The sequence below is a fragment of the Loxodonta africana genome, chromosome 15 (assembly GCF_030014295.1).
Source record: "Loxodonta africana isolate mLoxAfr1 chromosome 15, mLoxAfr1.hap2, whole genome shotgun sequence".
Lineage (NCBI taxonomy): Eukaryota > Metazoa > Chordata > Mammalia > Proboscidea > Elephantidae > Loxodonta > Loxodonta africana.
The window spans coordinates 7100211-7113805 of NC_087356.1; the positions used below are offsets into that span (position 1 = coordinate 7100211).

The following is a 13595-nucleotide window of genomic DNA, read 5'->3' on the forward strand; positions in this document are numbered from 1 at the left end:
AAGACAGAGAGGGACTATGGCCATGTGAAGCTGCATCCACACGCCAAGGAAAACCTGGAGCTACCAGAAGTCAGAGCCTTCAGAGAGAACATGGCCCTGCTAACACCCTAGATTCAGACGACCGGCCTCCAGAACTGTCAATTAATTTCTGATCGTGGAAGCCGTCCAGCTTGTGGTACTTGGTTATGGCAGACGTGGGAAACTAATATAGATATGAACCTCTGACTTATGTATGAGGCCATTGACTGCCTCGATTTTTAGTTATTGCTTCGAGGAGCAGATCAGCTTGAATTAAAGAAATATACAAATATATAGTGATATGTATATATTTAAAGACATGCCAGTGGTCAACAAGCACATGAAAAAATTCTGAACATCTTTAGCCATCAGGGAAATGCAAATCAACCTCAAGGCGATACTACTTCACACCCACTGGGGCAACTGTTACAAAAAAAAAAAAAAGAAATAACAGGTGTTGGAAATGATGGAGAGACATTAGAATGCTCATGGGAATGTAAAATGGTGCAGCCGCTGTGGAAAATAGCTTGGCAGTTCCTAAAAAAGTTATAGAATTACCATATGACCCAGGAGTTCTACTCCTAAGTATATACTCAAAAGAATTGAAAGCAATGACTCAAACAGATACTTGTACACCGATGTTCACTGCAGTGTTAGTCACAACAGCCAAAAGGTGGAAGCAACCCAAATGCCCATCAACAGATGAATGGATACCTAAAATATGACATATACATTCAGGGGAGCATTACTCAGATGGAAGGAGAAATGAAGTTCCCATACACGCTATAACACGGATGAACCTTGAAAACATTGTGCAGAGTGAAATAAGCCAGACACAAAAGGACAGACACTGTATAATCCCACTTATATGAAGTATCTAGAAGAGGCAAGTCCATGGAGACAAAAGATTAGTGGTTACCAGAGGCAGGCGGGAAGGGAGAATGGGGTGTTAAAAAATAAATAAATAAAAGAATGTCCAGGGTCTGGAAGGATCACCAAAATATACTGTCAAGTGGAAAATATAAGGTCCATAACTGTGAGCTCACTAGGCTAGCATTTACAAGTGAAGGGGTGGAGGTGGGGAGTGTGTGTGTGTGTGTGTGTGTGTGTGTGTAAATGTAGACAGAAGAAGCGGTTGGTAGTCCGTCAACAATACTCTGGAAATGGATCTAGGCTAGAAGAGTGCTCTGAATAGAAACACTTAGAACGAGTGATTATGGTTTGTTCCTGATGCATCATTACTTTGTAATACATGACTGTTTTTCTTGATGTGTAATGTTTACGCTGTAGTCTCGTTTACGGTTTCTACTTAGTAATCCTTTCTCGAATAGATGGAATCAGAGTAGATTTCACTAATCTCAGCATTATTGAGGCGCCTGCTTTTACTGAATTACTGAATTAGTACAGTCAGGTCAAGGCTTAGAAGCCCCAAACGTGATACCCGGCAGATTTTATGGGTGCGGAAAGACAGTGCCAGCTGCGGAGTCCAAACTCAGTAAAAATTGACATTCGTTTGAAACTGCCTTGTGGGGGAAACTCTTCTATGCAGAGGACCTGGATCTCGCTGGCTATAAACTAAGACGTTTTCTTGTTTACGTCCTCACTACTGTCATTTTCCTCCACTACAATGTGAGCTTCTTTAGGTCAGGGTTTCACCCACTTTATACCACTGTAAAAAAAAAAAAAAGAAAAATTTTTTTTTTTTTTTTTCCTTAGGGCATGGAGCAATGATGGGCTTAGAGCAGCTGCTCAAAAACACAAGATCTAGAGGCCCTAAAATTATATGAGGTCTTGACTGGAGTAAGAGAAGCTAAAAAGGGTTCAGGTCTGGAATCCATTTTATGTGCGAATGTGTTTAAGGTTGTAGTTAATGCTAGAATCCATTTTGTGTGTTTGCTAAAAGTCATAGCGGATCATTATGAAAAATTCCAGGAAGAAACGAGAGCAAAGGCTGAAACTCATCATTTCATTGTTTCCCTACATAGGGGAGGAATGTTCCATGAAGGGTACTTTATCTTGACCAACAAAAAGGCTATGCTCCAGGGAACTTAAGCTCTCACAAAGGAGCATATTGCAATTTCCTCGTGACTGACCTGAGATCCCATTGCAAGTCACTAAGCCAAGAACAACTATTGCTGGGTCATTCCCAAGGAAACTTCCCCATAGTAACTGAATGGTATCTAGCCAACTAAGACTCTTTAAACCAATCATGTATTCCCACAGGTTATGTTTCCCGCCTTTGACAATAATGTATGAATAAATAACCAATCAGAATTTTTCTTTATTTACTTCCCTCTGTAACTGTATGTTAGAGGCTTCCTGATGGTGACTCCATGGATTCTGTTGGTCTCCTGTGCACAGTGTACTCTGGCAGGCCCCTCATTCGAATTGTGTCTTGAATTAATAAAAGTATCTTTTGATTAAATCTGAGTCCAGGGTCTTTTTCTCGTATGACACGTAATATTAGCAAAATGAATGAATAAATGAATAAGGATGCTGACTCAGACTTCCGTCTTTTCTGAACTTGGTGTTAGGGATTGGTCACGTGGTTCTAATGGGTTCCCAGGGTTGAGAACCGAAGCCCTAGAAGTTGTGACTCTCACACTCTTTTTTTTTATTGTAGTAAAAATATATACAGCGTTCACCAATTAGACATTTTTTTACACATATAATTTAGTGCACCGATTACATTAATCACATTGTGCAGCCGTCACCAATATCCCTTTCTCCCCCCTACCCCCATTCCTGGGAGCCACTAGTAAATTTCGGTCTCTACGCACTTCCCTATTCTGGCAATTTTGCATAAGTGGGATCAAACACCATTTAGCGTTTTGTGATTGACTTTTCAAGGTTCATCCATGTTGTAGCATGCATTGGGACTTCATTTCTGTTTATGGCTGAGTAATACTCCATTGTATGTATACACCACATTTTAGTTATCCATCCATCCGCTGTGGACATTTCCCCTCTAGGGTGTCCCTTGACCACAGCTTACGCACGTCAAGGAGCAAGGCTGAGCAGACTGCAATGATCTTCAGGTCAACCAAGACTCCGGCAGGTTTGAGCAAATGCAACAGCTTCGGCAGTATCGGGAAAAGTGGATTGAAGTGGTGACCACACCAAATGTCATTTCCTGAGAAAATTCCTTTTGTGTGCCAGCCGGTGACAGGACACAAGAGTAACTTAGATTCCCCTCTGTGATTCACTTTAGCCAAGGTTCCCATTCCAGCTGCCAACGTCTCTTGAGCCAATTTGTACATTCCACCTGGGACTGCCTGCCCGGGGGTGGTGAGTGTTCCAAAGGTGACAAAGCAAAGCCATGCTCTGTGTGAAGTTCATGTGTCCGTCAGCAGGGCTAGTGTGCAATGGTGCATAGGCGGGGCTTCCGTGGAGCTGGGTTTTATACAACATGGGATGAGGATGCCTTTGTTTTTTTGGGGGCTGTGACGGTGATTCAGACATTCCAGAAGCTTGGGGCTCAGATATCAGATGAACTAAGAAAAGGTTCTGAAATGTTTCTGAGATATTACGAGAAAGCAAAGGAAGTCTCATGATTCAAAGACAGAATTGCCTCCCATTTGGAAGGCAATTCTGGGATATAATGGGGTGGGAATGGTTGATGGGAGGTATGGGAAAGGAGCATGGGTGAGGGTGGCCAGAAAGGCCGTTTGACCCAAGCCTCACGGTCACAAAGGGCTGAGAGTGATGCCTTTTTTTTTAATTGTGGTAAAATACACCTAACATAAAATTCACTGTTTTAGCCATCTCAAAGTGTGCCATTCAGTGGCTTTCAGTGTATTCACAGTGTTGTGCTACCACTACAACCAGCTTGCTCCAGAACATTCTCAGCACCCCAAAAGGAAACCCGTACCTATTAGGCCATCACTCTCCATTGTCCCTCCTCTCAGCCCCTGCAAATGATGACTTTTGACGTTTTATCTCCAAATGAGATATGCAGACCATCGAGGCTCGTGAGTGTCCTAAAGTGTCTCTTTTCCTTTTTCAAAAAAAATTCTATTGTGGTAAAGCATATATAACAAAAAATTGTCATTTTTATTAGTTTTTAGTGTACAATTCAGTGACATTACAGAGCCCTGGTGGTGCAGTGCTTAAGGGCTTGGCTGGCAACCTAAAGGTCAGCAGTTTGAATCCACCAGCTGGTCCTTGGAAGTCCTACAGGGCAGTTCTAGACCAGAATGGCAAGGCCAGGAAAGCAGGTGCTTCCTTTGCATACAAGGGAGAACAACAACAAAGAACTAGTTTCTGCTCATGGCAACCCCAAGTATGTCAGAGTAGAACTGAGCTCTGTAGGGTTTTAAGAATTTTTTACAGGCTGCTCTCTGTTTTTCTCTTTTCTTGTTGTAAAATACAGATCATGTGACATTTGCCAATTCAGCACCATTGGTTTTCATTGGTTGTGACTTTTCAAGAGCCCTGGTGGTGCAGTGGTTAAGAGCTCAGCTGCTAACCAAAAAACCTTGATAGTTTGAATCCACCAGCTGCTCCTTGGAAACCCTATGGGGCAGTTCTACTCTGTCCTGTAGGGTCTCTATTGACTTGAGGGCAAAGGGTGGACCTTTCAGAAGTAGATTGCCAGGCCTTTCTTCTCAGGTGCTTCTGGGTGGGCTCAGTCACTAATCTTTTGGTTAGTAGCCAAGCACTTACCCATTTGTGCCACCAGGGCTCCTACAAGGAAATCCAAAAACCAAAACCAAACCCATTGCCATTGAGTCGATTCAGACTCATAGTGACCCTATAGGACAGAGTAGAACTGCCCCATAGAGTTTCCAAGGAGCACCTGGTGCATTTGAACTACTGACCTTTTGGTTTGCAGCCATAGTGCTTAACCACTATGCCACCAGGGTTTCAATGGGCCTCAAATCAGAGTACAAGAGCAGTACCTGAGCCCCAAGGGAAGGGGGAAGACATGGTTGTGTGGATGGTGGAGCAGGGGAGTGAGTGGAGGGCCTGGGTGCTCTTGGGGGGGAGAGTCACCATGGAAATGGGATGAGCTTCTAGCTCAGTTCTCATCCTTCCTCTAAGTCATGTGGGCAGACTGGAGGGAGAGGGGCAGTGGCTACCAGTGTTACCACTGATCTTCCTGAAATTCGAATCCCTGTCCCAGTGTCTCAAAAGAAAAGATGGGAAGGAAAGTCTTTTCCACAACAAAGATTGAATTTTCTCATAATTGAACAGCAAAATAAAATCTCTCCTGTAGGTTTCAAAAGCTCCATCCATACTCTACTAACACGTCCTAGACAATCCTTAGTTCTTAGGTATGAAGGGAATTGTGGCTTTCTAATTCATAAGATTATTCACAAATTATGGGTAACATTTCGAAGAATGGGAATTCCAGAACACTTAATTGTACATAGATCAAGAGGCAGTCATTTGAACAGAACAAGGGATACTGGGTATTTTAAAATTAGGAAAGGTGTGCATCAGGGTTGTATCCTATCACCATACTTATCCAATCTGTATGCTGAGCAAATAATCTGAGCAGCTGGACTGTATGAAGAATGGGGCTTCAGGATAGGAGGAAGACTCACTAACAACCTGCAATATGCAGATGACACAACCTTGCTTGCTCAAAGTGAAGAGGACTTGAAGCACTTACTGATCAAGATCAAAAACTATATACAGCCTTCAGTATGGATTACACTTCACCATGAAGAAAACAAAAATCTTCATAACTGGATCAATAAACAACATCGTGATAAATGGAGAAAGTATTGATGTCAAAGATTTCATTTTACTTGGATCTACAATCAACACCTACGGAAGTAGCAGTGAGAAAAAATCAGATCATATATTGCATTGGGCGAATCTAATGCAAAGACCTATCTAACATGTTAAAGAGTAAAGATGAGGACTAAGGTGCACCTGACCCAAGTCATAGTGTTTTCAATTACCTCCTATGCATGTGAAAACTGGACGATGAATAAGAAAGACCAAAGAACTGATGTCTTTGAATTACGATATTGGTGAAGAATATTGAATATACCATGGACTGCCAGAAGAACTAACAAATCTGTCTTGGAAGAAGTACAACCAGAATCCTCCTTAGAAGGGAGGATGGTGAGACTTTGTTTCCTGTACTTTGGACATGTTATCAGAAGGGACTAGTCCCTGGAGAAGGATGTCATACTTGGTAAAGTACAGGGTCAGTGAAAAAGAGGAAGACCCTCAATAAGATGGATTGATACAGTAGCTGCAACAATGAGCCGAAACTCAGCAACAATTGTGAGGATGGTGCAGGACTGGGCAGTGTTTCGTTCTGTTGTACAAAGGGGTTGTTATGAGTTGGAACTGCTCTATGGCACCTAACAACAATAACAACAACAACAAATCCATAAGACCTGGAAATCTGTTCCAGTAAAGACTACAGCCTAGGAAACCCTATTGGGGGCCGTTCTACCATATAGGTCACTATGAGTCAGAAAAACGACTTGATGGCACACAACAACAACAAACCCATAATAACGGGGTCCTGGCGGCACAGTGGTTAAGAGCTTGGCTGCTAACCAAAAGGTTGGTAGCGCAAATCCACCAGCCATTCCTTGGAAACCCTATGGGACAGTTCGATTCTGTCCTATAGGGTCAGTATGAGTCAGAATAGACACGATGGCAATGGGTTTTTTTTGGTGGCACAAAGGGTTAAGTTCTCAAACCTACCCCTTGCCTCTGCCATCAGAAAAGGTTATAGCCAAGAAAACCTTACGGTATGGTTCTACTGTGTAACATATGGGGCTACTATGAGTCTAAACCAGCTCAACGGCACCTAACAACAACGACAATCCGTAATCACTCGGAACATTTTTTATGCTTCTAGTAGAATCGTAAAGCACATAGCGCAAGCACTGAAAGGAATCTTGGAACTTGTGGTAGGCTGGATAACGGTGCCCAGATATATTGCTGTGTGCAATGGGAACGGGCGGAGGACGCGGCCCCACAGCCACCAGGGCACCGCTGCTTGCCAGGTGGCGTAAATGGCTCAGTGCTCAGCTGCTAGCTGAAAGGTTGGCAGTTCAAATCCACGCAGTGGCTCCAGGGGAGAAAGACCTGGTGATCTGCTCCTGTAATGACTGAAGTCTAGAAAACCCCATGAGGAAGTTCTACTTTGTCACATAGGGTTGTTATGAGTCGAAATGACTCAACAGCACACATCAACAGCACAACAGATACAGCCACATTCTAATCTCTCGAATCTGTAACTCTTACCTTATATAGCAAGAGAGATTTTGCTGAAATGATAAAATTAAGAACCTTGAGAGAGTGAGATTATCCTGAATTATCTAAATGGGCTCTAAATGTAATCACTAAGGTCATTATAAGAGGGACACAAGAAGGGCAATGAAAGAGAAAGGTGATGGGATGGTGGAAGCAGTGGAGAAAGGCGCTGTGACCTGGGGCCACAAGCTGAGGTCTGAGGACAGGCTGTAGAATCTGGAAGAAATGAGGAAATGGATTTTCCTCTGGAGACTCTAGAAAGAGCGCAGCTCTGCCGATACCTTAATTTTAGGCCAAACCCGTAAGACCAAACCCTTTGCTGTCCAGTCCATTCCGATTCATAGTGACCCTATAGAACAGAGTAGAACTGCCGCATAGAGTTTCCAAGGAGCACCTAGTGGGTTTGAACTGCTGATCTTTTAGTTAGCAGCCGTAAGTCTTAACCACCGTGCCCCAGGGAGACCCATTTCAGACTCTGGACCTCCAGAACTGTAAGAGATTTCAGCCACAGAGTTTGTGGAAACTCGTAACTGCAGCAATAGGAAGCTAATGCAGAGCCCATTTACCTCAGGAGACTGAAGCCCATTTGTGGTCAGTATTTTCCAAACACGAAGTTTTTCGTTTCAGTTTGTTAATTTGGGATTATGTAAAAAAAAAAAATTTTTTTTTTATGGGTAGGGACTGGATTTTCTCTTGCCTCTATGAATAAGACATAGAGTTGATATCCGTGGGTGGTGCAAAGGGTTCACGTGCTCAGCCTACTAACTGAAAGATTAAAGGTTCGATTCCATACAGAAGTGCCTCAGAAGAACGTTCCTGGTGACCTACTTCTGACAAACAAGCCATTGACAGCTCTGTGGAGCACAGTTCTACACTGATACACTTGGGGTTGCCATGACTCTGAGTTGACTTGATGGTAACTGTTTTTTTTTTATTCCCTGTCATTGTCCAGCTGACCCAGATGGGCCTTAGAATCTTTAATTTCATGAGGTCTGACTGCTAACTTTAATTTATGGGTGCAATGGCTCTATTTTCTTGAATCAAAATTAGGGAATATGATCAGATGAGAACAAGCGAATTTATGGGGATAATATGACAGGATATTTGAAATTGTGCCTGTCCCATAAAATCAGGGATACCTAGTTACCATTACGACACACAAAGTAGCAGCCAACGCATGCTCCCCTTCTCTCCTCCACCTTCACCCTGTTGTCTGGTCTCCACATCACAAGGAAGAAAAAGGGGTTGGAACTTTGCCACAAGAATTGTCAGGGGACATTGCTGATCTTTGGATGAGAACACAGACTGTAGAGGCCCCCTGGCTCTAAAAAGTGAAGCATCACCGTTTCAATCCTTGCAATAAACATCCTGGATGACTTTCACCTCAAACCTCAGGGGATTTCAAGATATTACAGAACGTTCTGTGCCTTGTTTGTTTCCCATCAGTTGATGGAGAAATTGAGGCCAATACGCTGTTGATAGTAGGAACAGGACAGTGTCAGTCTTGTACCTCATGACCCTAAGTAGGCCATGAAAGAAAGATCAAGCAGGAAAAGTAGCCGTTGTTCTTTGAGTACCTACCTTGGGCATGGGGACTGACACATGGGTGACAGTTGGGTCTGAAGTATTAGTTAGTGAAAGGGCTGTGCAGGCAACTCTTAAGACTCTGTGATTGCATTTTTCCATAGAAAGAAGCAAGGTTATGTAAATTCCTCTTCATAGATCATGAGATCAGCAGTTACACTTAAGCATGGCCGAGGTCAGATTGCACTTTTTCACTTCCTCTCTTTGGCTATATTAAACTGTGGGCTGCCTGTGATATTTAGTGAATAAGATCCCAACCAAGTGAGGTCAGATGGGAATGGCGTGTTTGGTTGACCAAAGAGAGAACATGGAGAGAAGGACTTGTTACTACCAAGTCCTTCATCCTGGAATGATGACTGTGTTTGGTTAGATCTTCCTGCTGGGCTGAATTCACAACCTTGAAACTTCCTTGACTTGACTCAAATTTATAGCTCGCTCTTCAACCTTGTTGTTGTTGTTACTTGCTGTCATGTTGGCTCCAACCCATGGTGACCCCATGTACGACAGAAGGAAACATTGCTCCATCCTGCGTCATCATCAAGATTACTGGTATGCTCAAGTCCATTGTTACGGCCGCTGTGTATTTTGAATGCCTTCCAACCTAGGGGCTCATCTTCCAGCACTATATTGGACAATATTCTGTTGTGATCTGTAGGATTTTCATTGGCTATTTTTTGGAAGCAGAGCATCAAGCCTGTCTTTCTAGCCTGTCTTTGTCTGGAAGCTCTGCTGAAGCCTGTCTGCCATGGGTAACCCTGATGGTATTTGAAATACCAGTGCATAGCTTCCAACATCACAGCAACACACAAGCCACCCCAATACTGATAGATTGGTGCTGGTCTTCAACCTTACCATGTCAAAATTATTAAACAAAAGCAAATATTCCACCCACAACAGGTCACTGGAATAAAAGAATAAACATGAATACCATGTAACATTTGCCCCTTGCCCAACAAACTCCAACTATTGTGAAGTTGCATACACCCTTAAATTAATACAGTTTATTAACCTGTGTTCCCCCTAAATGCCTAGACCTCAGTGTGCTTGTCAGTAAAATGGAGGATGGATTTGAGCATTTCTAAGTTTCTGTCTAGCTTGAACTTTGTATTTTTCTCTGATTTTATCTACCCAGTCTGAGTGTTGGCCCTCCTGAGAGCAAAAGGATAATACTAGGCAAATGGGCCCTCTTGATGTATATGTGTGTGTGGTAAAATATATGTAACAAAATATTTGTCACTTTGACCATTTTTATACTATTCAGGGACATTAATTATGTTCACCATGTCATGCAACCATCACCAGTATCCATTTCCCATTTTTCCTTACCCTGAGCAGTAACAACATACCCCTTCAGCAACAACTCCCCTTTCCCCCTCCCACAGCCCTTTTTATTGTAAGCCATTTGTACCCCATATCAAATTCCTAAGACTTATCTAAGAGGTTCTTCACCTACAGTTTCACCTGTCAGAACCTGGTTTCATTGCCATACCAAGCAGTAAATCAGGCAGAAAATGTCATTAAGGTTAATAACGTAGATTTTTAAGTCTATTTTGAAAATTTTTCTTCTTTTCCATCCATTAACGGGGGAATCCAAATTATAGCTTCACCTAAACCATGCGCAGTATATAGAAAAGAGAAAGCAGAAAACTGAGGAGGAGCACGCAGCACTTGGGGACCAGGAGGGTTTGAACCCAGGCCCCATACCCTTTGAAGAGAGGTGGTGGCCAAGTCCCCTACCCTCTTCGCTTGGCTTCCTTGTTCATATAGAGGAGATGGCAGGACCACAAGGCCTTTGAGGTCTTGTCTAGTGCTGACAGCAGAGGATTTCAATCACCATGTGACCATAATACCTCAAAACATATTTTCTCCTTTTCAAAACGGGCGACTGAAAGCTTGACATAACTAATGCCATAATGATACTGTAGGTAACCTGTAAGTTTTTTTATTGCACCAACTGCACTGGTCTCTTTCCAAAGGGACGTGAGGCCTTCTTGACTCTTGCAACCTCGGTCTCCCTCCTCCTCTTTGTTCTCTTGGGAGATGGCCTTCAGCCTGCAAGATGGCAGCTAGGAAGGCTGCTTGGCACTTTTGGTCTGCAACTTTCTTTTCCTTATCTTGGTCAGAGTAAATTCGGCAGTCCGTTCCGCTAGCCGGGAGATTTTTATGTAAGTTTTTTTGCCTGTTACAAACATACAGATTAGAGTCCAGATGTCCCAAATATATATCTTTAGTTTAATACGGAGTTTCTTGTAGTTGTGATATATACTCATCCCACCATCTGTGGGCTCCGTGCTTGAAAACATTATGTAATCCTTGCAAAAATGCTACATAAGCTCTGATGTGAAAACTGCTTTCTGGGACTCCATAAAGACAGGCTGTGTTGCTGCCGGACTTGCCGTTGGTGTTACCTCCTAATAAACTTTCTCTCTCTTTCTGAGTTGGAGTACCTTTCATTGGCTCCACTGCACCAGGGCACAGACCCTAATCAGGTAATAACCAGGCTTGAGGGTGAACTGAAGGCAGAATTGAAGCTTGCCCTGAACTTATGGGTACCATGGATGACCAGGTTGGTGTATAACGAGCTCAGGTGCCTGGGCTCTGTCCTTTTCTAACTCCACAGGGGTGACTTGTGGAGGAGAGAGGGGGAAAAGTCAGCAGCACCTTTGGGCTTGTAAGGACCTTTAGGAGACAGGTTTTGTACTTAGGGCAGAATATCCATTTCCAGACTATAACTATTCAGTTAGCCAAATTCCACAAACTGGAAGAAAGAATTGGAAAATCGCTCCCTTTCTTCACTTAACAATTGAAAAGGCCTCTTTTTCTCTTTAAAAGCACCATTGTTGGGCAAAATACGCATCACTTTCAAACCACCTCTCAGCTGGAAACACATAATTTTTAACGAGTCACAAAAAAATAGGGAAACTTACGCAGAGTTTCCTTCACCACTTCCCCATCTGGATGATCACATACCCAGCACTGCAGCCCGGGGGGATGCTCCTCTGTGAGGAGGAAAAAGGTGTGTCCACCCCAACCCAGTTGGAGCGGAGTGACACAAGCCTGATTAGGAAATCCCTGGCCCAGAAGAGTATAAATCCCTACCTTGATTGCTGAGATTCCACCACAGGTGAAAGTCGAGACTGGCAGCCTTCCCCAGGCAAGGAGCCACAACGTGAAAGAATGCAGAGCCGCAGGTAAGTGGCTTTTGAGAGAGAGAGAGATCTGGGGGTCAAGACACCTGGGGTCCCTTTCTAGATGGAACCTGAGCTTCTTCACCTTTGTGACCTTCTTCACCTGTGTGACTCTCACTGTGTTACCTTAAGTGATCCTTGAAAATCTCTGGGCCTCAGTCTCTCTGTCAAACAAAGGAGCTGGAGCATAGCGTCTCTAAGATTCTTCTAGGGGTCTAAGAGACAGGCAAAAGATGCCATGGAATCCAACAAGAGGAAATCCATTGCCCCAGACAGGTTTCCACCTCCTGACAGACTGGACATCTGAGACTTAAGCTGAATTGAGAGGCTTTTTTCCTTGGAAGTCTCGTGGAATTTTCTAGTTTGCAATACTTTATTTGTTTCAATAAGTGTAACTTTTCTCCTATGTGGACTTTCTGTGCGGACTTCACCCCAATGCCTGTGATTGTCTCTGAGAGGGAGCAGAGTGTGTCATAAAGTGTGTGGCCCCTGAAGTCAGATGGCCTGGATTCCGATTCCAGCTTTGTCTCTTACTAGCTGTGTGTTTTTAAAATCCAACTCACAGCGACCCTACAGGACAGAGTAGAACTGCCCCATAGGGTTTGCAAGGAGCAGCTAGTGCATTCAAACTGCTATTTGAAACATCCTCTCTTGAATCCCATTACCTTTTGGAGGCTTTTCCTCTTCTTAGAGTCTCAGCCCCCTCTGGGCCCACCCCCCCTCCCCACCCTAAGCTCTGCTTCTAATATGTTGTGTTCTTGGTCAAGACCCTTCATGTCTCTGACTTTCCTTTTCCGTAAACTGGGCAGGTGAGTGCCCTCACCTTTCAAACCGTCTCAGCACTGCATGTCCAGAGTGGATGCTGCTGGCTTTTCTTTCCACAGTCCGTCCCAGCTCCATCCCATGCACCTGACCTCCCACTAAGCTTATATTTTCCCTTACCTATTTTCTCAGAGCACTGTCTTCCCAAGAGGTAGTGAGCCTCCACTAGCTCCATGTGGTATTCCCACATGCGTAAACAGAAGAGAGTGCCTTCCCTTTAATCTCATTTAAAATTATGTCCATTTTAATTATATTTGTATTTTAGCACCGGTAGTTATCACAAGGAAACCCTGGTGGCATAATAGTTTGAATCCACCAGGCAGTTCTTGGAAACCATATGGGGCAGTTCTACTCTGTCCTGTAGGGTCGCTATGAGTCAGAATGAACTTGATGGCAATGGGTTTGGCTTAAAGGGAGTTATAAAAGGCAAGAAGGAAGCTCAGGCTAGGGGTTGGGAGTAGCTGGAAGGGTAATCTTTGTCCCATTTTGTTCTTCCTAGGCCTGGGAGCCCCCAGTGAGGCCTTTCCAGCAGACATGCCCCTCACCGTCCCCACCCCAACTTCCCACACTGGCCTGTTTGACAACTAAAGCCAGTTGTTAGGTTGATTCTGACTCATGGCGACCCTATGTGTGTCAGAGTAGAACTATGCACCGTCGGTGCTGCGATGACTGTTTTTACAGGATATTGATTGTATGAAGTGTCTGAATTTTGGGTAGGAAAAATACAGATTTGGAAAATTTTTATTTGTTACA

The 13595-nt window shown here is 43.6% G+C and overlaps 1 protein-coding gene across 2 annotated transcripts in view; it reads left to right on the forward strand.

Annotated features, from left to right (window-relative positions):
* The first annotated feature begins 11745 nt into the window (after window positions 1-11745).
* IL1R2 (interleukin 1 receptor type 2) overlaps window positions 11746-13595 on the forward strand; it is a 52392-nt gene continuing 50542 nt past the window's right edge. The window contains exon 1 of one of the 2 annotated variants that reach the window (XM_023552601.2): window positions 11746-12023. Coding sequence is in view for 1 of the 2 variants with exons in the window: in XM_023552600.2 (XP_023408368.1) it covers window positions 12010-12023 (14 nt within the window). In the remaining variant the exon portion in view is untranslated. The remainder of the gene's footprint in view (window positions 12024-13595) is intronic. The other variant, XM_023552600.2, reaches the window with a different exon arrangement.